Genomic DNA, 22,642 nt, shown 5'->3' on the forward strand with positions numbered 1-22,642 from the left:
GTCCTTACTACAGAGGTTAGTGTGGTTAATAATAGGGACAGAAATAATAATTGATGTATAGCAGAGTACGGGAAGTTCAAATTTCTGCAGCAAAAGTCCGAAATGGGGGGAATATCATCTGCATGATGGTGAATTAATGGACACACAAGGGAGTTAGATTGCAGATCAAGAGGAGGTATGGATAGGCCCTTAGACATCTGGAGCTGGAGCCAGAAAAAATTATAGCCTATATCTCCAGCCAATGTTAATGGATATTTCTCCCATCAGTTTGGTGTGTGATGAGTGTGCTGGTTGTTTGGCCCAGGTGAGATGTTCCCATGTAATACAATAATGTACTAAGAGGATAAATCACTCTGTGATTAAGATAGCAGCTTTGACCATTACCCCTCAGGTTCTCTATCAGGGTAAAGTGCAATAAGGCAGAACATTATTCCAGATTCCCATGTCATCATTCATAGCTTTGTTGGAAGCATAGCTGTGATTTGGGGTTCTTTGATCAGCCTAAGTTTCTCTGACTGTCGGTTATAGATGTATCAACAGGAAAAGCCCATGAATGTACAAACAGTACTTTAACCTAACCTTCACAGTTGCTTCATCCCAGAGTAAACATCTAGGGGTACTTTTGTTGACATTGTTTCACATTTCTTTGTCTGTTTCCATTAGCAGGACTCGCTTTGGTAGGCCAGGCAAGATCATGCGCTTCCTCACTAGGATTCTCACCTTCGTTTCCCTGGGATTTATTTTCCTATTATGGTGGAGCCATCTTCTCTGGAGACACACACTGCACAACAAAGGTACGAGTCCTCTCTATCACTACAGTAATGCAGTCTGAAAAACTATTCTAATCTGGCTCACTCCAGCACTATATTCTCATTCTGTAGCCACTGACATGTCTTTTTAATTTAGGGATCAAGCATTATACAGGAGAGGGAACTGTAATTAATAATTATTTAGAATGAAAGATTTTGGCAGAGGCAGCTTTTCTCACCTCTGTAACTTTTTTCTTCCCACTTTCTGCAGTAGCCCTAAAGTTTGGAAGCCAACAATATTCATAAAAGCCCATTTCTTGATGGCTTTTGAAAAAGCAAGTGTTGACACTACAGACTTATATTTTAGCTGCCATGGCACATCCCCCAAGGAATCCTGGGAACTGTCATTTGGTTGAAGTGCTAAAAATTGTTGTATATTTATTCCTTATGTAATCTGTGCTAAATTTCTGGAAAAGACAGAATACAAAGGGTTTTTTTCCAAACCACACATACACTCATCAACCATGAAACTAAATATACTACAACAAATGTCACCTGCCAGGATGTGCTTCTATTAAGTGGGTCTTGGATCTCTCCAGATGATCCTCCTTGGATTTCCATTGCTGCCTCTGCATTCTCCTACCTCTGGCCGAACGCAAATGAACATTTACCAAGTGGTAACTTGCACAAGTGTGCATGTAACCACTTGGGTCAGTCAGTTTTCTGTATTTCCTGCCGAGCAGTAAATGGATACCCTTCCCCAGATATCTGAGCAGGTGTGGAAGGTTGCTAAGAAAAATTCCTTACCATTTGACAAGAGGATACATAGGACTGGATTAACAAGTGGCTGCATGCACATCATGGCAAGCCACCACTTGATAAATAGCTGCCTGTGTTCACGCTTTTTGCAGTTTGTTTCTACTCTGATCTGAAAAAAATAAGGAAAGCCTTGATGAATCAGAGCAAAGGTCCATCCCATAATCCAGCGTCCTGTGCCAAGTAGAGCATGAGGGCAATAGTCCTCCACCACAGTTGCTAACCTGGCAACTGGAATTCAGTGGTATACTGCCACAGACTCTGGAGGTTCCATTTAGCAGTTTTAACTTTTAACCATTTATAACCTTATTCTCCATGAATTTATCTAATCCTCTCCTGAAACCATCTAACCAGGTGTTTATCACTACCGTGGCAACAAATTCTTTCTATGCCAATGTGGATCATCCTTCACTGATGCCTGTGTATGCATTGTGCAATGATGACATCATGCCATGTTGATACAGAAGCCTACTGTGTTGTAGAAGCCATTTGGATCTTTGCCAGAGCCTTTCACATTCCAGTAACTTAGTGTGTTTCAATGTGGTTCCACCACTGAAATATTTCATCTGGCAAAGAATTCAGCAGTTATTTTCACAGAGGCATAGGTTATGGATTATTAACTATGATTGCGATCCTGTTACCTTAGTCAGTCGCCCATCACAATGACATCAGGTCGTCCATTTTTGCCCACAAATCCACTGAGCATCGGGGCTTGCAAAGTGCCACATATGGCCCTATATAAGCCCTGATGATTAGCTAATACTGGAGGGGAGGGGTTGCTGACCTGCCAGCACATCACAAAATTATTAGAGTAAATTATATTTTCTTGCTTTTACTCTTCTTTTTCATATAGATTATAATTTGAAAGTATTTTACAGATTTGTGCATAGCATTTAAAAATAAAGCACATTCAGAAGTCTATTTCAATTGTCCACTGTTGGTTAGTAATTGGTGGCAATAAAACAACTGAGTAATAATCCTTCCATACAAACCAGAGAGAATAATTTAATCCCAGGTCCAAAGTCCTTTGCACACATTCCTTGAATGAACAAAATCCCTTTCCTCCTCATATCACATTTTGCAGGTAATATGACCACTGCAGGTCTGGAAGAAGATTTACCACTGACATTTGATGCTTTCATACATATTCAGCAGCTCAGGAAAAAGACCCTGAGGTCCTTCTGCAATAAAACAGGTAAAATCACCAAGCTTCCACCTATCCAACAGGAAGCTTCCCAGGTGCTGTCTTCAATTATGGTGGACCACAGACTACATTTCCTATATTGCTACATACCAGCCAGTGGGGTGGAAGGCTGGGAGAAGCTATTGGAGATGCTGGAGGAGAAAGAAGATGTTACATTGCAGATGCCAATTCCCCATCACCAACAGTTTGGCAACCAAAAGACACTGAGTGAGTATAACCTGACATCAATGGAAGCTATGCTGAAATCCTACACAAAAGTGATTTTTGTCAGGGAGCCTTTCCAGAGACTTATCTCTGCTTATATGCATGGGTTAGCAGATGGCCTAACCTTCAAGGAGTTCATTCAGTATATCTTATATAGTGGATCCAGGAATGCCAGCATTGAGTGGACACCATCAGTCAGTGTGTGTCGACCATGCCTTATCCAATATGACTATATCATAATGTTTGGATTCCTTGACAATGAGGTGAGACATTTAATGCTCCGGAATGGGCTGCCACAAAACATCCAAATCCCTGAGTTCGTAGACTCCAAAACCCGGTGGACCTATAGCTGGTTAGAAAAGCAGATGCTTAGTGAACTGTCCCTACTGCAGAGGAAACGGCTATGCCACATCTTTCGCTTTGACTTTACTGCATTTCACTTTCCCCATAGCTTGCTCTGGGACCTCTCTTGCATTTCAAGAAGGAATTAGGGTTACTTTGGCTAGGAGAACAGAGAAAGACCTTTACTGTATAAGCAAAGATGAATGTAGCAGAACTGAGGTGATCTAGTGAAAGCCCCTCTTGTGTACAGAATGGGGATCTACATTACTTATTGGTCGCTTCACCAGAAATCCCTGGTCAGCATCATTTTTTCCTGGAGAACTACTTTGAAAAAGTGAATGAGAGAGGTGGTCAGCTTCGGTCTGCTATAAGTAGTGTGTGACTATAATAAAATCTAATCCATCCTTTTTGTATCTGATGTCCATTTGGTCTTCTGAGGGTCACCTATGTTCTTTTTATTCCGTACTTGGGGGTTAAGTTCATAATTGATTATGGAATACTTTGAGAAATACTATGGAAGTTTAAAGCACTATTAATGCTGGTTTTTGAAACTGTCAAGCTTCATATTATGTGTGTGTGTACTTGGGCGCACATGTACATAAAGGAGGTGTACAATATTCTGACACAGAACCGTAGAGTTGGAGGGGGTCTTTTAGACCACTTATTTAAGACATTTATGTACCACTTAATTATTAGCTTTTCTATGCAGTGTACATACAAAAGTTTCAGAAAATAAAATATTTAAAAAATCATAAAACTGAGCATTGCTTTGAAATGCCTGTTGGAGCACCTGAAGTTCAACAAGGAGGGTGCCTATCTAATCTCAGTTGGGAGGGAGTTCCACAGCCTTGGGACCACAACACAGGATGCAGGAAATCCAGACCTACAGACTGCTGTGCAGCCTTCACCTAAGACCTTTGGCCCTCCAGATGTTGCTGAACTACACCTTTTATGATCCCTGACAATTGACCATGCTTGCTGGGCTGATGGGGTTGTAGTTCAGCAACATCTGGAGTCCATTGGTTCCATAATCAAACTGCTCTTACATGCCCTAGAGCAGGGGGTGAGAAACCTGTAACCCTTCAGTTGTTCCTGGATTACAACCCCCACCAACCCTGATCATTGGCCATACTAGGTGGGGCTGAGGGGAATTTGTCCAACAAGATGTGGAGGGCTACCATAATGAGCAAGCTTGCAAACCACTTTTAAGAGTACATTTATTTTTTCAAAATTGTTCATTTCGAGCAGAATTTCTTATATATCCAGATCACAAAGACACCAACTAACGAGAAAGCTCATTAAAAAAATTCCATAAAGTCTTGAATTAAAGCAAAAGCTTCCTGGAAACTTGTCATCACTACCAAGGATTAACAATGATAGGCCATCATTACTATTTCTTCTTATATTGCTTTTGGTTTGTGTCTTTGCTTACCAAAATATTATGTGGACTAGAAAGAAATCATGGCCTTTGTTCTGCAAAAAGTATGTAGTACAAAATCACTGCACTAGGGCTGCCATGTGCTTTGTTCTGCCTGTGCACCACAAATATTACACAAACCACAAAAGTCAACATAACACCAGTATAGGGGATGTGATCAATCCATTCTCTTTGTTCTAATGAGACACAAAATGTTATCTATCAACAGCTAGGAGTCATTAAATGGTAAACGGCGAAAGTGGTGGCAACTTATTGGACTAAATTCAATTAAGTCCCACTTGGAGTAGATGTCTTGACATGAATGGAACCAAGTTAGTCATGCCCATTAATTTCAGTGGGTCTGCTCTGAGTATGACTAGCCTTGGTTACCACCTATTATTATTCAACAGTACTAGAATAGCATGTAATGCCCCTAGACAAGATAGGCATCTTAACATACTAAGCAAACCATTAGAAAAGCAATATGTGTTTTGATTATGGCTCATACACATATCCACTTCTGGTAGGCTATTTTCTTATATTGTGAAAGTACAATTTACTAGCGGCAATCAAGAAAATAAAACATCAGTTAATGCTGACTATGCTTCTGCTCTTAAAAAGGTACAGAAAGTTCTTTGCTTTCATATAACATGCCTGATGTTACAAAGAAGATTATATCCCAAAGGCATGACACACACAGAATGTTTCCTTGAATGATATACTGCATTGATTTCTGAACGTCTGGGGGATAAGCTTGCATTTACTTCTCTCAGGGAGCCTGTTCCTATAAGGCTGTTTTTGTTTTGCTATAAAAGGAGGTGTTTAGCATACGGAATGCATTATGCGGTCTGGGGAAATGAAGTGTAAACTGTGCAAGAGGACTTACATGGTTTGCTACATTTCATTCAAACATATGTATTATGAATGGATACATCTTTGGGGGCACATAGATTAACCTTGGAGCAAACCTGGCCAGCTGTCCAGGACCCCTCCCGTTTCTGCATCATTTCAGGACCATTACTTTGCCATTTAAGCACAGCGATAGCTCTGTCTACAAGAATAACCATACAATGTGCTTCAGTTCACTTGGTGGTGTTCGCCTTAAACTTTCATGACATGAATCAACCAAGTTTGCAGAATTTTGTAATAACTTTAGGAAATGTGAAAATAGCTACTAAATGGCCTTTAGTTGCTGCTGCACACAGCTTCATAGCACAGAAGGAAAGCCTATAATAAATATCCACCTAATGGAGTGTCTTCAGAAAGCCTCTGTACTTCACAGTAAGGTGTAACAGCAATCCTTTGAGAGCCTCAACACAGTATCTGTCTCACTGCAACCCAGCAGACTAAAGCCTAGACTATTTTCAGCAAAATCAAATAAGAAAGGCATTGTAAGATGGCCTGATGCAAAATAGGCTCCTGCTCTTCTGATAGTTGTGGAGAAGAGGGGATTTCAGCAGTTGCAGCGTGTCATCTACTCTGCACAACCGTTGAAAGAGGCAGAGCCCTGTCTTCTTTTGCATCTGGCCACCCTAACTGTAGGTTGCAAGACAAGCTGGCTTGCCATAACTTAAAAGCACCTAGGCTATGGCATTTTCACCCCTCAACCCACTTTCTTTGGAGTCAGTTGCATTGAAATCAATGCATCTTACTTCCAAATAGATGTATTCGAGATCATAGCATTAGCCAAGCCTTGTGCAAAAAGTGCATTTTCTTCCAGTGTATCTGATATCTTCAATATATCAAAGGGGGGGAGAGAGACTGGGAACAAAAATTAGGAGCTCATTAGCTAGATGTTAAAGAACTTCCCTCATCATTATGATGCAGCAAGAGAATGCAATGGGGTCCTGCCCTCATTGTCGTTTGCAATCATCCTTCTGAAATATGAAGGAGAAAACAAAAGAAGGAAGAGGACTGGCTACTAAATTAGCATTTCTTTGAAAGAATTACACTTTAAAAGTGAACATATTGGCAAACAGGTTGTGTTTCTCTGATCTCTGCCACATACAAAAAATCAAATTTCACAAACAGCAAAGCTATTCTTTTGTTGTTACATTTACATCCCAGCTAGAGCTTGGAAAAGTTACTTTGTTGAACTACAACTTCCATCAGCCCAATCCAGTGGTCATGCTGGCTGGGGCTGATGGGAGTTGTAATTCAAAAAAGTAACTTTTCCAAGCTCTGATCCCAGCTATAATCCATCAACAATTACCCTTTTCTTAGACAACTGATGATTCAGCAGTTGAATTGCAAAGCTTCCTAAATCAGCAGGGCAGACCCAGGAATACAGTTCTGTTTTCAGCAGTGAGTCATTGCTTTCTTGTGGTCCCGAGGTAGAACCAGCTTGATCAGCAGAGAGGGTTTCTAGAGGTTGCTTCATTCATACTCTCACAGACCATGGCTTAAAGGTGCCAGGCTCAGCAGAGGGACACTGGAGAAAAAAGTAAGATTGAAATAATTGAAAAAGAAGGAAAATAATTAGTGACCATCTGAAATGTCGAGGCCCAATCCAAGATTTAACATGGTCTTGTTGCTAGGGAACTACAGAATGCAACTATCTTCAGATTTACTTATCCTCTACACCAGGAGTAGCCATCATAGTGTCCTCCAGATGTCGATAGACTGCAACTCCCAGCATCTCTGACCACTGACCATACTGGCAGGGGCTGACAGAAACTGGAGTTCCAACAATATCCAAAGGGCACCACATTGGGTACTATTGCTCTACACAAACAGCAACATTATCAAGCTGAGTGCTGAAGTTGGCTGGCTGGCATTTATTACAGGGCAAAGACATGGGGAAAATGCAGTATATCTGGTTCAGCCCTACATGAATGGAAAAATGGCTGAAAAAGTCAGGCATGGGGTTAAGAAACAGGAGCAAGCAGGCAACAGCTTTTAAAGAAGTTTTGTTGTCAACTCCCTGCAGGACACTTTGAGTCCAGCTTTTCATTTCAAACTTTTTGACAGTTGGGTGGGATTAGGACAGGTGTGGAGAACCTTTGGCCCTCCAGATGTTGCTGAACAACAACTCCTATCATCGCTGAACACTGGCCATGCTGGCTGGGGTTGATGGGAATTGTAGTTCATCAACAGTTGGAGAACCAAAGGTTTCCCCACTCCTGGATTAGGAGACCAAGCTTGGGTAGGTTAGGAGCAGAGGCTGAACAGACAGACAGACACATTTTCATGAAGACTCAGTTTTTGGCCTACAGACTACAGAGATTAAAGAGCATCAAGCTTTGCTCCAGCCACCAGTAAGTCACAGGTCACAGTGAAACAGCTCCCAGTACAGGTGGCCCATGGTCAGTATTAATGCCTGGGAAATTATCTTTATTTAGCAATTCACAGTTTCACTAGAAGTTTCACTCTAGATCAAGTTTTGGAAATCTTTGGCCCTGGTTTCATTGATGGCTTCAGTGTTTTTCATTTGTACCCACAGCAAGGGAATCACATGCCATAAAATGGTACTGGTCACCTTGAGAGTGTCCTTTACAGAGGCTGATGATTTGCACAAGGATTTGCCCTGTCCAGTAACCCCACCAGCCTCAAGGGTCTTAATTTGCGTATGTACACCAAAAAATGGGGGGTGCAAAAATTGACTGACTCTTTAACAAAAATTCTGGCTTCAGCAAGAAAAAATATGGCAACTAGCCAGGAAGTAGATAGAACAGCCAAGAAAAAAGGAAAAGAAAAACTCAGTTGAGAGCCAACCACTATATGCTCTGACCTGAAAAACCTCCCATCGCACTAAATCCCTTGAACTAAGCTAGAAATCAGAAATCCCCCATTTTGAATCTTGCCTCAGCTGTGAACCCAGTTGATGGCCTTAGGCAAATCAGTCTCTCTTGACCAGAGTCCTCACATCTGCAGTATGGCAGATAATAATATTCACTTACCGCACAGTGTTGTTGTAAGGATTGCAGTTAACAATGCATGTGTATCATTTAACATGCTTAGAAGTGCTATTCAAATGCTAAGTATTAGTTACTGTTTGGGAAAACCATTACCATTGAAATGAAAGGTGAGCCCTGGTTTGTGTTAACCTTCTTGTGGACAACTGTGGAATGATTACTGAATTACATTGCAGAAGGTAAAATGGAGGCAAATTAACCTACCATTTTGGTGAAGATATCAACACAAACATTGCGTATTCTCTCTGGGGTGGCTGGGCTGTCCAGTCTGAATAGCTCTTTTAGTCCCGATTCTTCCCTTGCAGAGACAATGGCATCTTTGATGGCATAAAACACAGAGGCTGACAGGAACAAGGGAGGTTCACCCACAGCCTACAAAAATTAAAGAAATTAAAGCTCCTGCTGGGAGGAAGGGAGGGATATAAATCAAATAATAAATAAATAAAGAGCATCATCATTGCCCCAGCCACCATTAAATCATAGCCCACAGAGAAACTGCTCACCATATTGGCTGGGAAATTGTATGAATGGCTGGGAAATTGTCTTTATGAAGTAATTGACAATTGCACTAGAAGTTTCACTCTAGGTCAGGTATCGGGAACCTTTGGCCCTCGAGATGCCGCTGAACTACAACTCCCATCATCCCTGGCCATTAGGCGTGCTTGCTGCAGCTAATGGGAGTTGTAGTACAGAACATCCAGAGGGCCAAAGATTCCCCACACCTGCTCTAGGTGGAGACTTCCACCTTATCAGACACAACCGTGGGAAGTACATTTATTGAAAGACACCCTTTTTGCACAAATTGTTGTGTCTACCCTTCAACCCCCTTGTAAGCAGTTCAAAATGTCATCAGTTTAAGCTATATAGTCACCTTCCCTTTCATGAACAGCTAATAAGAAAAGGTGACACAATCTTAAAAGAGTTGTGGACCTTGAAGAGGAAACAAAGGACCTAAGCCATCCCTGGGCACATAGGAGGAGATTCCCTATAGGGCATGAGGGAGCCCTTTCCTGCTCCTCCTCGCATGCTAGTCTTTAGCAAGGCATTAATATTCAAGAATGTACCCAGCCCTTGCCTGCTATGGGAAGCCCATGTACACCTCTGGTTCCTATAATTAAATCCAGCTATACCACGTCTCCCCAAGGCACAGCCCTCCCATATCAGATGGCTGGGTTTTGTTGTCATATGCTGTCAGTTCAGCTGAGGAACAGCGGTAGGGAAGGGAAAGGGAAGGATAAAGACTCCACTGAGCATTATGGGGATCCTCCCATGCACAGCTAGAGGATGAATCATGCCCTAAGTCAGGGGTAGCCAACATGGTTCCTTCCAGAGGTGGTTAGGCTCCAACACCCATCAGCCCCTGCCAGCATGGTCAAGGGTCAGGGATGATGGGAGCTGTAATCCAACAAAGCCTGAAGGGCACAAATCCCTGCCCTGAGTTCTTATTTTTTATTTTTTTATTCATTTTTATTCCACCCTTCCTCTCAAAGGAGCCCAGGGTGGCAAACTAAACAGCAAATGATAAAATAATAACAGCTAACTAATTTCTAGGTTGACAGGAACAATATCTTTCAAGCCATCAAACGCCTGGGTGAACTGGAATGTTTGAAAATTCTGCCTAAATGTTAATAAAGTACTTCCACCTGAATGTTAATAATATAGTGCTGCTAAATTATGGCATAAAATTTGTCTCTGGGAGATGAAGTACAGGAACCCATGATTAATATCTTGTTGTCTAAACATGTATGATAAAGTCTCAAATTGCACTATTAATCCTGGCTTAATTTTCAGAGAAAGCAACTATCCGTACAGTGAGGAGACATTTACAATGTTATAAAAATGTGATGGCCAGTAACACCTGTAGAACAAATGGATAACTTCAGAATACCCTATAGAAAAGCTGTTAAGATGTTTGAGAGCAAGATAAAACATGTTTAGGTAAGAGTCCATAAAGCACACTTGAGCATTCATATTCAGTCCACTAGAAGGCAATGTTATATAAAGATTAACCACGTTATTATAATCCATTGGTCTTTGCACTAGGTCACAATTCATGTACCAGAGTTTTGCCCAACCCACAGGTAGCCAAGGTGGTGCCCTCCAGACATTGGCCCCACCTGCACTATATATTTAAAGTAGTATCATACCACTTTAAATAGTTATGGCTTCCCCCAAAGACTCCTGGGAAGCATAGTGTTGTTAAGGCTGCTGAGAGTTGTTAGGAGACCCCTATTCCCTTCACAGAGCTACAACTCCCAGAGTGGTTTAACAGTCAATCCCTCTTCCCAGGGGACTCTGGGAATTGTAGCTCTGTGAGGGAAGTGGACACTCAGCACCCTTTACTAACTGCAGTCCTCAGGATTCTTTGGGGGAAGCTACATCTGCTTAAAGTAGTACAATACTATTTTATGTTTATAGCGCAGATGGGGCCATTGCGCACTAAACTCCAATACTGGCAATAGTCAGGGATGATGGGAGAAGTAGTCTACAACTTCTAGATGGCACCATGTTGGCTACCCCTGCCGTATCCCATCTTTTAAAAAGTTTTTTTGAAGAGAAGAGGACAGACAGAGCAAAAGAAAATCAGGCACAGGAAGAGGAATGGGAAGAGAGAAGCAAAATCAGACAGGGAGAGACATAGCTATATATAGCTAAGGCCACAGATCTGGCACAGAGGCCTGCTTAAGTTCATTGATATAACTGGGCTAAAACATAACCAATTCTTTGCTGGGTTCTGGCCCTGTTTTGCCAGTTGGTGTTCAAATGTCCCAACTCTGAAAGGAATGAAGACTAATGTTCTGCTCTATATGTACGCTGTATTTATCATTGTTACTGCTCTAAGAAATACAAAACAAAAGGGGGGATAAAATACTTGGCTTGAATATCATTCATCATCCCATCACTGTTGTTTATTTTGTGTTGAAATGCATAGCCTATATGACAAAGCTGCATCTCCAGATGATGCTGTACCTTGGATGAATAAATGGCTTTGCTGTTTGGACAGTCTCGGAGAAGAGACACATGGAATTCTGTTGGGATGTCACCAAATGCAGGGATTTTGTACATTCCAGGACCTCGGGTGTACAGGTTGCCTTCTGGGGAATAACGCAGCTCCTCTAGGGTAAAGAGCCCAACACCTTGGGCAAAGGCTCCTTCTATCTGGAAATGTAATGTAAACCACAATCAAATCACATTTTCCCTTTCTTTCTTTCCATCAACCTAAAAACAAAATAGGTTGCAAATGGAATATTTCAAAGGTATCAAATTAATGCACGTACTTAGGTCAAATTCCAAGACATTTAATTTAGTAGGGCTTAATTTTCAAAGAGACCAAACCTGTGTGGAAGCCATGCTATCTATCCTGGAACTGCTCCTTAGTCCAATGAGTGTGGCGGGCAAACTAAAGTTATTCAGTGCTTAAGAAAAAGCAATATCTTATTAAACGTTTCAGTTAGTCTTTCATTACTCATCAGTGGCAAAGCAAATGATAAATTTTATTCGGAAATAAGCTTCTCCATCTTTTATGCTTTAAAACAAACTACTGTACATATTGCCAATGCACTATTAAATAATTGTGTGGCATCCCATCATAACTTGAAAATTATTATCTGGTTTAGCTTCAGTGCTAAACTATGGTATAATGTTATGTGCACAAGCCTCTGTGCACAAGCACTTTCCTCTCCGGCTTGGCTACAAGACTGGCAACTTTTGCTTCTGTTTTCAGTTAATCATTATTTATTGTTATATAAACCCAAAACTGTGGTTAGTCTCACCTGCCGTTCAGGGAAATAAGCCAGGATTGTCAACCACTATTTGAAGCTGATTTGTTTTCCTAAAACATAGTTAAGACTAACCACAGTTCATCTGGATTCAGACATAATTATAAATCATTATTAATGAAAAACAGAAGCAGAAGCTGCCAATCTCCTCCTTACAGCTGTGCCAGAGGAGGAAAGGGAGCTCATGAGCCTTACACTTCTTCACATAATGCTAAAGCATAGTTTAAGCTTAGCCCAAATGGAACCAATGTTATATCAGTAGTAGTGAATGAAGACAGAATGAAGAGCATGACATATAAATGTGAAATTCATTTTTAACAATTTGTGTCTAAGAGACATTTTTTTATTTAAAATATTATTAGGCCATATTTCTGGGCAAATGCCCATCCAAAACAGTTTATAATCAAAACAAAAGATAAAAATAGTATTAAACAACCTTAACACTACAAGTCAGCAACACACAACTTTAAAAAAAAAATACAGAACAGGAGAAAACATAAGTGAGACAGACCATCACCCAGCTAATGAACATTATGCCCAGAAGGCCAGAGGGAGGGGAGAAGTCTTTAGGGCCTTCCACAAAGCCTGTAGCATAGACATTTGGTGCAGGTCCAATCGGAGGGAATTCCCATAGCTATTGGACCACAATAGGGACCTCTCCGTCACGGCCACCCACCTTATTGATCCAGGACAAGTATGGGAAACCTTTGGCCCTCCAGATGTTGCTGAACTGCAACTCCCAACAGCCCCAGCAAGCATGGCCAATGGCTAGAGATAGTGGGAGTTGGAGTTCAGCAACATCTGGAGGGCCAAAGTTTCCCCACATCTGGCTTGGGGGTGGGCACAGCACAAGAGCCTTATCACAATGGCATCATAGACATGCTGACCTGTATCTGCCCAGTTTTCACCATACAGGAAGCCTCAACACTATGTTGCCTGTCTGGTTTTAAAGGTTCAGGTGGTCTGCAGGTTAAAATAAAATGTGAACTCCAAAATATAAGGTTAAGTCTATCCAAAGCTATAGTCCTTTGACAACTTCCTGCAGTGAGGCCAATGCAGTAAGTGAAACTACACTGGAATAAGTGATGTGAAAATGGCAGCCAAAACAAAGCTTGGAATAGTGCATTCAGCAGTAGATCTAAATGTTTTTCCATTTTCCAGCTGTTGTGCAGAAATGAATCACATGCCAAAATCTTGATGAGCAAACACAAGCTAATAATAAATTAACAATTAACAACCTCTCATGCCAAAACAGTTTATGCTGCTGTTTATCAGGTCTGTTGCTGCTCATTAACTAATTTAATCATCTTGCTTGCACGCACATCTGCTTTAGCTTCAACAAACACCAGCATGTTATATTGCTTACCTGCCCTATATCTATAGCTGGATTCAAGCTGGTGCCAACATCCATCACAATGTCTGTGCAAAGATTCTAAATATTGATAAAAGCAGAGAATGAACAAGTGCAGGACTTACATTATGCAATGAATGAAAACTGAAACATATGACCATAGGAAGCAACTTTAAACTGAGTCCATCTAGCTCAATGTTGTCTACAATGACTGGCAGGAGCTCTCCAGGTTTTCATGCAGGAGTCCTTCTCAGTTCTACCTGGAGATTTCAGGAACTGAATATAGAGTCTTCTGCATACAAAGCAGATGCTCTATCACTAAGCTATGACCCTTCCACAAGTCTTATTTGACCTTGCATTGTCATAGTGTCTATAGCTGGTGTTACATAATAGCTCAGAGCCTAAGCTATGAGCTGAAGCAGGTCAACTCTCAGTCCAGCCGTGAATGCACTGTATGCCTGGAACACGCCACTATTTCTAAGCCACGTCCATTGACAATACAGAGATAAGAAAAGTGGCCGAAATTACAAAATTGTTGCAAGGATCATGGGGAAAATAGATGTGAAGGGCTTTGAGCACTTCAGCAAAAAAAAGTGTTGGCTCCATCTAATAGTTGGAGCCTTTTGAACTTGGATGCAGGCCTTTACAGCTTGTAAATGCATGGAAACCATCCTCAGAATATCATTAACTCTGAAGTACATGATCATCATAACTGGGGGGAGGGGAGAGAAATACATATACACCAGGAATGCAAAACCTTTGGCCCTCCAGATGTTGTATGGCTACAACTCCCATCATCTCTGACTGTTGTTCATGATGGCTGGGGCTAATGGGAGTCCAGCAACATCTGAAGAATATTTGGTTCCCAATTTCCAATATACACAAAAGTCTTTTGCTCAAGGCCACATCATGAATACTAGAGCTGAACATAAAATGTATCATCAAATACTCTCAAATTATTTAGATACATTGTCCCCCACCAGAACAAAGATGTACTTTTAAGTATCTGCCTAGCTTCCTTACCTTATGGTCACCTGTCAGACAGTCTACCTCAACCTCAGAACAGGCAACGCCATAAGCAAAGTAACAGAAGGGCTTTCCTTCGTTCTTCTCAAAGTCATATCCAAGGTCAGGGATTCTTAAGAGTGGCAAGAAAGGAGGAAAAAATAAAATCTGCAGGAATTTTACTCATCGCTTCACTGAAAATTGTTGTTTTTTTAACCCCAATTGAATCATAACCTGATGTGCAAAAATGCAAAAAAGTTACTGGACTCAAAAGAGTTCAGGGAAGTTTGAGGTAATCATAATTAGCTGGTTTTTGCAAAAATGTGGGAATTTGAACACTTTTGATTGCTCTGTTTCCCTGCCTCTCTGCTTCCCCACTCTTCCTCCCCTCTCCCTTCTTATCCCTTAAGCTTTAGCAGATGTTTACCTGCTCTCTGACCTCCTGTCCACATTCCCCTAGTACTATGCCTCCTCCTTCCTCACTCATGACACTCCAAGGAGTTCCAGCTGTGGACCTACCACATTATAATGGAGCAAGCCAGGAGACTTGGGGAAAAGCCAGGGATGGGGAATCACAGGTCCAGGGCCCAAATGTGGCCCTCCAGACCACTCTCTCTGTCCCTTGGGACTCTCCCCAGACCACACCCCTTACCAGCCCTGTTTGCCAGTCGCTCCTGTCCTATATGCAACTGTGGACCCAGTTTTAATACTGTTTTAACACTGTTGAAGAAAGCAATGGACTCGATCCCTACTCCTTCCAGTCCTCCCCTTATTCCATTGCTTCCTTCATTCACCAACATGAACCAAAAATGGAGCAAGACAATATTTATTAGAAAAGAACTTTCCGGCATTTTTATTCCCCCCCTTTGAACTCCACCTGAACTCTTTGACAGAGCTTGGAAGATTACTTTTTAAAAGTAATAAATTACAGTTACAGTTACATGGCCCAAACAAGTAGTAATTACCGTTACAATTACAATTGCTCTGAAAGTAACTGATTACTTTACTTTTCCTCCAAAGTAATCACTACAATTACATTTCAGTTACTTAGGAAAAACACCTACAAGGTGCTGGCCTTGGCTGCTGCACATCTAAGTAGCCTAAAACAACATTAAAAATAAACAAACACATACAGAGGTAATAGAATAATTATTTTTATTCATAAGATAGCAATGGTGATCTCTCAGCTGGTAAGGGGGGAGGAGGGAGGCTGAGGCCACTACTCAGATCTTGGCACGTGAAACTAAGTGCAACCCCCCCACTCAGCCAGCCAGCATAATCTCTATCACTTAACCACCTCCCAGACCCTGCTCTGCCACCAACTAAGGAACACTCACTCAACCACACATTTTCCCCTGAGATGCAAAAAAGTTAAAATACTGCAAATGCAGCACAGTAGCCAGAGAGGGTGGTGGAGGCCAGTTTGTGTGCCAAGTGCAAACACAATATTCTCTCTCTCTCTCTCTCTCTCTCTCTCTCACACACACACACACACACACACACACACACACACACACACACGTTATCTTTCACCTCCACAGTTCTTTATCTCCATTCTGCTGCTGCCTCCTTTATCCATGTTCTTGACCCCCGGATCCTTTTCCCCTCCACTCTATTCTTCACCACCACTATCCATTTTTTTAAATCATTTTTTTTTGCACTCCACCCCATCTCACTCTGCGCCTCCTTCCTCATCACCTCCTACCCATCCACAGAGCATGAGGAAAGAGCGCCACTGCACAGAAGCCCAGTTTGAGGCACATGATTTTCATCCACAAATCAAAGGAACAGAAGACTTCCCCTGCTCCTCCCCCCAAGTAATGCCCAAAAGTAATTCTGGAAACGTTACAATTACTTCACAAAAGTAGTAAAATTACTCCTAGTTCTATTACAATCAAAATGTAAAGGAATTACCCACTCGTTACTCAAAAATGTAATGAATTACAAGTAATTTGTTACTTGTAACTAGTTACTTCCAAGCTCTGCTCTTTGAATATTTTAGTTCGACTCCTCAGGAAAATGCCCATCTCAGTTTCACTATGGATAATTTTGGGAGGCCATTTTCACTCAGCCCTAGGCTTTAATTGGTTGCCTATTGCTGAAACTATTGTTGGAATGAGGATGTTGCCAAGGATTTTTTAAATGCTTATTATTATTTAATGTGTTTATATATTACTTTTCAGCACCAAGTGACCTTAAAGTGATTTACATAAGAATAAATCATATATTTAAAAATCATGGAACACAATTAAAATAACAGTAAGCTATCAAAAATAAATTGTATACTTATGTTGCACATAAAAGAATGTGCAAATGACTTGCAAGCTCATGTGAAGCCTGAGTTGCTGCATCAAAGTAGAACTTTCTATAAAAGGCTTCAGTTTCCTAATAAGGTAATTGAGAAAAACACTGGTAAATCTAAACTGGTAGATAGTTATGGATCTTCTGCAGGAGTAGATATGTGCTCTTCTCCAGAGTCCAGATGTTGTGGACTCCAGCTCGCATCAATCCTGGCCTTTGCCAATGCTGGCTGGAGCTGATGGTAGTTGGAGTCTACAGCATCTGGGGGGCCCACATTAGATAAAGTGTAGCTAAGGTTTTTCAAAGCTTGCAGGAAACACCTAATTCTGAATGTACAGAGCAGAATATTAAAGGCTTCATTTTACTTTGGAATCTTAACACACAGTAAGGAACTATGAAGCATCATTTAGCATACTTTTAGATATAATGATGTGCATCAATGAAAAATGCTCTTTTATATGCATATAATGGCCCAAGGGCATACTGCAGATGGGGACTTCATTGCTAAGGGAAGTTAGCAGGCACATAACATTTAGAGAATATAGCCGTCATGCAGGAGATTACTGAATCCTATCTTTTTTTCTTTTCTTTTATTATTATTATTATATGTTCAAACACTTTACAAAATTAGTTCAAACTTCATCCAGACCAGCAGAGATAAAGAGTCCTCAAATGCCAAGAACATATATAACATTCTTTGGAATTCCACTTCTACACTGACTTACCTATAAAATCCTGTAGCTGACAGACTCACACAATCAGAGTAGGCTGCTGACACCTGAGGAGAATACACAGAGAGCTGTTTGTATTTGATTTTTTAAAGTTCTACTAAACTAGAATGCATTCTGGAAAAGATAAGAATGGAGGTATCCTTTGGCAAAACAAAAATGAATGCACTCTATCCATGTGCAAAAATGAGAGCACCATTATTTATAAAATCTTACACTCAGCACCTCTTATGGTCAGCTTGTTCAGCAGTGTGCAAATGCAGCTATTAAACAGATTCTACTATTGTTGTGACATACCGTCATTTAAAAATCACAGAGAAAAGGCTATGTGTGAGTTCTAGAGGGTGTTCGCTGCAAGGCTTATATAAAGAATAAAATACAAACTACCATTCACAATTGGGAAAAAACCACAAGAAACCAAAATAAAATACATCACAAGAGCTGATCACAACAAATTCTGCTTCTGTGCTTGCCAACTCAAATCTATGGACAGCCTGCTTTTGTACCAGTAACATCCCATCCTATAGCAGAGGTCACAGTACAGAAGAGGTCCATTCACCAGCATCAGTCCTTTGAAGGCTCATCATACAATGTCAGTACAGGATGATTATGGAACAAGATGGTGGGATAAAGTGGGAAAGGCACCAAGCTAAGGGAAGGAACAAGGGGAAAGAAGCTGCATAGCCATTACAGTTGAGAGGTGCATCAATTGCACCAGCACTCTGCACGCATAGAATTCCAAGTTTCTCTTGTTGATGCCACAAAGCTTGATACTCGTTTTGGGCACACATCAGTGGCGGCTGCTGGCTCCACATCAGTGTGGCAGTGGAATCTGCTCTGGGTTTTAGTCTGAACTTTCAAGGAGCTGTCCAAGGTGCCGAAACATAACCCCAAAATAGGTTCAGCACCGGACAGCTCCTTGGAAGTTTTTGCTAAATCCCAGAGCAGATTCCACTGCCCCACACATGGAGCCACCAGCCACCACTGGCATACAGCACGGGTGGAAAAGCTGTCAGAATATCAGTCAGTCCCCTACTAGCTCCTTTAGTCCCTTACCAAACCAGAATGAATGAATAGATTATTGATTATTTCCTAATGGTAGCAAATTGATGCCATACTTCCAAACTCTAAACTTGCAGAGGATGCAGACATACCCACTCTTCCCAGGATCCTGTTGGTTTGGCAGATTTGATGGGCTCCAATCTCTTTAAGATAGTCTGACAAGCATTCTAAAAAGAGAATCAAAAGCAAACGGCAATAGATTAAAAACATGTCCATGTCCTTTGTGCATACTTGATTATAGTGCTTACAGATTGCATTTTCATTCATCTTAATGTGACATCAGGTGATCACATATCACATGATTGTCTTCTGAAGGCTCCAGCCAGTTGGTGTTAACAATATTAGCCCAGATTTTATTCAAATTCCCAACAGCCCCAGCCAGCATGACTTGGTCAGGGATGATGGCAGCTGTAGCGCTATTTGGAGAATTTACTGCCTTTGCTGTTGATAGAAACAATGGAAGGATGATGAAGAAGAAACTCTTTCAGGACTTCAGGACTGGGTCATTTCACATAACTTTGAACATAGTTTAGCTTTATAAACTGAAATTGCATACTGTATAAGAAGAGCCCTGAGTCAGAATGAGGGAGGAGATAGTATGGTCTTATGGTACCAACATTGGCCAGTCAGATGACTTTGGAAAGCCTACAAGCATGGAATTATTCCTGATTGGAGTATCACATGTTTAGCACTTAAAAAGAGGCATGCTGAATCAGGCCAAAGGCCCATCTAGTCCTCACAGCAGCTCAACAGATGCCTCTGGGAAAAGGCCATAGCTCAGGGATAGAGCATCTACCTTGCACACAGAAAGTCTCAAGTACAATCCTCAGCACCTCCAGGTAGGGCTGGGAGACGCTCTTGCCTGAAACTATGGAGAGCTGCTGCCAGTCAGTGTAGGCAATACTGAACTAGGTGGACCAATGGTCTGATTCAATATAAGGCAGCTACCCATGTTCCTAAACCCACAAGTAAGGCCTGAGTACAATAGCACTCTCCACAGCAACTGGTATTCAGAGGCATACAGCCTCCAAGAGTAGAGGCACAGCATAGCCATCATGGTTTATAGGCATTGATAGCCTTATACTCCATGAAATTGCATAAACCTCTTCTAAATGCATCCAGGTTGGTGGCCATCACTTCATCTTGTGGGAGCAAATTCCAAAGTTTAAATATAGGATGTGCACAAAAGAGAAGTACTCTCTTTGGTCTGCCCTGGATCTTCCAACACTGAGCTATATTGAATGGTCCCAGAGTCCATTATGAGAAGGAGAAAAAAATTGCTTTATCCATCTTCTTGACACCATGCATAATTTACACATTTCAACCAAGTCTCCCCTCACTAACCTTTTTTCTAAATTAAAAAGCCCCAAATGTAACCTTCCCTCAAATAGGGGAGTTGCTCCAACCCTTTGATCATTCTAGTTGCCCTTTTCCAAACCTTTTCCAGATCTATAATATCCTTTTTCTGGTGAGATGACCAGAACTGTACACAGTATTCCAAGTGCAGAATTTAAAAACAGACATAAACAATGTTAAACAAGACACCTCTCTCTTTAGCAGCAGCGTCCAAATATAACTTGAGACTCACAAAAATGTATGACACACCATTCAAATTACACTTGAACAGATATGTCTGTATTTCTGAAGCTACAAACATATGGTTGCTTGCTGCACACTGATAACTAATCAATTGTAAAGTGGTGTGCCACTTACTGAGACAGCCATCCCATTGATATCAGCACTGACAGAAGCTGCTGTCGGAGATGTGTTTGGCACTGTGTTGGTGCTTGTCTCACTGATATGGATCTTGGAGGTGGGTATTCCAAGAGTTTTGCTGGCAACCTGCAAAGAGACAATGGCCTATCATGATCTTCGCTGCAGTCTTTATCACCTATAATACGTCTTCACTTTATAGGACGTCTGAATAATCCATCCTATTATGGAAGGTGAGTTCTGCACTTATGCAATTGCACAATAAACTGCTTCACATTGCTACTATCCATTATCATTTATATTTGCAACTAAAATCAAAACACACACACAGAGGATAGAGGCTACACTTATGAAGAACACTTGTTTATAATTTTATACATATTTCCCATCAGTTGCGGGAAAGTATACCATCATCACATTTAAACTAGAATAGTTGTGGAACAAATTGCCAACATCTGTAAGATAGCATCTTGGAAACTAATGCTGCTGTACAGTTTTTTATTAAACAAAAAAATATTATCAAAAGATTATTTGCAAAGCAAAAGCAGAGAAGAATTTTGCTTATTCAATGAGAAGAAGCCTGTTATGTTGAATGACATATTGATCCCAGCCGAGAGAAAAGCAGCAGATAGGCCAGATCAGAAAAGGTACCGCCAGGGCCAAGAAGATGCCAGCATGGTTAACAAGCAAAGTCAAGGAAGCTCTTAGAGGCAAAAAGCCTTCAGAAAATGGAAGTCTTGTCCGAATGAAGAAAATAAAAAAGAACACAAACTCTGGCAAAAGAAATGCAAGAAGACAATAAGGGATGCTAAAAAAGAATTTGAGGAGCACATTGCTAAGAACATAAAAACCAACAACAAAAAATTCTATAAATACATTCAAAGCAGGAGACCATCTAGGGAGACAATTGGACCCTTGGATGATAAGGGAGTCAAAGGTGTACTAAAGAACGATAAGGAGATTGCAGAGAAGCTAAATGAATTCTTTGCATCTGTCTTCACAGTGGAAGATATAGCACAGATCCCTGAACCTGAACTAACATTTGCAGGAAGGGATTCTGAGGAACTAAGACAAATAGTGGTAACGAGAGAGGAAGTTCTAAGCTTAATGGACAATATAAAAACTGACAAATCACCGGGCCCGGATGGCATCCACCCGAGAGTTCTCAAAGAACTCAAAGGTGAAATTGCTGATCTGCTAACTAAAATATGTAACTTGTCCCTCGGGTCCTCCTCCATGTCTGAGGACTGGAAAGTGGCAAATGTAACGCCAATCTTCAAAAAGGGATCCAGAGGGGATCCCGGAAATTACAGGCCAGTGAGCTTAACTTCTGTCCCTGGAAAACTGGTAGAAAGTATTATTAAAGCTAGATTAACCAAGCACATAGAAGAACAAGCCTTGCTGAAGCAGAGCCAGCATGGCTTCTGCAAGGGAAAGTCCTGTCTCAGTAACCTATTAGAATTCTTTGAGAGTGTCAACAAGCATATAGATAGAGGTGATCCAGTGGACATAGTGTACTTAGACTTTCAAAAAGCGTTTGACAAGGTACCTCACCAAAGGCTTCTGAGGAAGCTTAGCAGTCATGGAATAAGAGGAGAGGTCCTCTTGTGGATAAGGAATTGGTTAAGAAGCAGAAAGCAGAGAGTAGGAATAAACGGACAGTTCTCCCAATGGAGGGCTGTAAAAAGTGGAGTCCCTCAAGGATCGGTATTGGGACCTGTACTTTTCAACTTGTTCATTAATGACCTAGAATTAGGAGTGAGCAGTGAAGTGGCCAAGTTTGCTGACGACACTAAATTGTTCAGGGTTGTTAAAACAAAAAGGGATTGTGAAGAGCTCCAAAAAGACCTCTCCAAACTGAGTGAATGGGCAGAAAAATGGCAAATGCAATTCAATATAAACAAGTGTAAAATTATGCATATTGGAGCAAAAAATCTGAATTTCACATATACGCTCATGGGGTCTGAACTGGCGGTGACCGACCAGGAGAGAGACCTCGGGGTTGTAGTGGACAGCACAATGAAAATGTCAACCCAGTGTGTGGCAGCTGTGAAAAA

General features: G+C 41.2%; 2 protein-coding genes across 2 annotated transcripts in view; one reads left to right on the forward strand and one right to left on the reverse strand.

The window, feature by feature from the left end:
• EHD3 (EH domain containing 3) overlaps positions 1 to 2,742 on the forward strand; it is a 39,415-nt gene extending 36,673 nt beyond the window's left edge. The window contains 2 exon segments of the mRNA XM_061625001.1: positions 664 to 794; positions 2,650 to 2,742. Coding sequence (XP_061480985.1) covers positions 664 to 794; positions 2,650 to 2,658 — 140 coding nt within the window. The 3' untranslated portion in view covers positions 2,659 to 2,742.
• A 1,773-nt stretch (positions 2,743 to 4,515) lies between these two features.
• XDH (xanthine dehydrogenase) overlaps positions 4,516 to 22,642 on the reverse strand; it is an 82,688-nt gene continuing 64,561 nt past the window's right edge. The window contains exons 30-37 of the mRNA XM_061625000.1: positions 20,586 to 20,714; positions 18,965 to 19,039; positions 17,808 to 17,860; positions 14,800 to 14,914; positions 13,792 to 13,857; positions 11,617 to 11,805; positions 8,851 to 9,018; positions 4,516 to 7,163 (exon numbers count right to left, since the gene is read on the reverse strand). Of these exons, the coding sequence (XP_061480984.1) occupies positions 7,113 to 7,163; positions 8,851 to 9,018; positions 11,617 to 11,805; positions 13,792 to 13,857; positions 14,800 to 14,914; positions 17,808 to 17,860; positions 18,965 to 19,039; positions 20,586 to 20,714 (846 nt within the window). The 3' untranslated portion in view covers positions 4,516 to 7,112. The remainder of the gene's footprint in view (positions 7,164 to 8,850; positions 9,019 to 11,616; positions 11,806 to 13,791; positions 13,858 to 14,799; positions 14,915 to 17,807; positions 17,861 to 18,964; positions 19,040 to 20,585; positions 20,715 to 22,642) is intronic.

This window comes from Rhineura floridana, chromosome 4 (genome assembly GCF_030035675.1).
Source record: "Rhineura floridana isolate rRhiFlo1 chromosome 4, rRhiFlo1.hap2, whole genome shotgun sequence".
Taxonomy (NCBI): domain Eukaryota; kingdom Metazoa; phylum Chordata; class Lepidosauria; order Squamata; family Rhineuridae; genus Rhineura; species Rhineura floridana.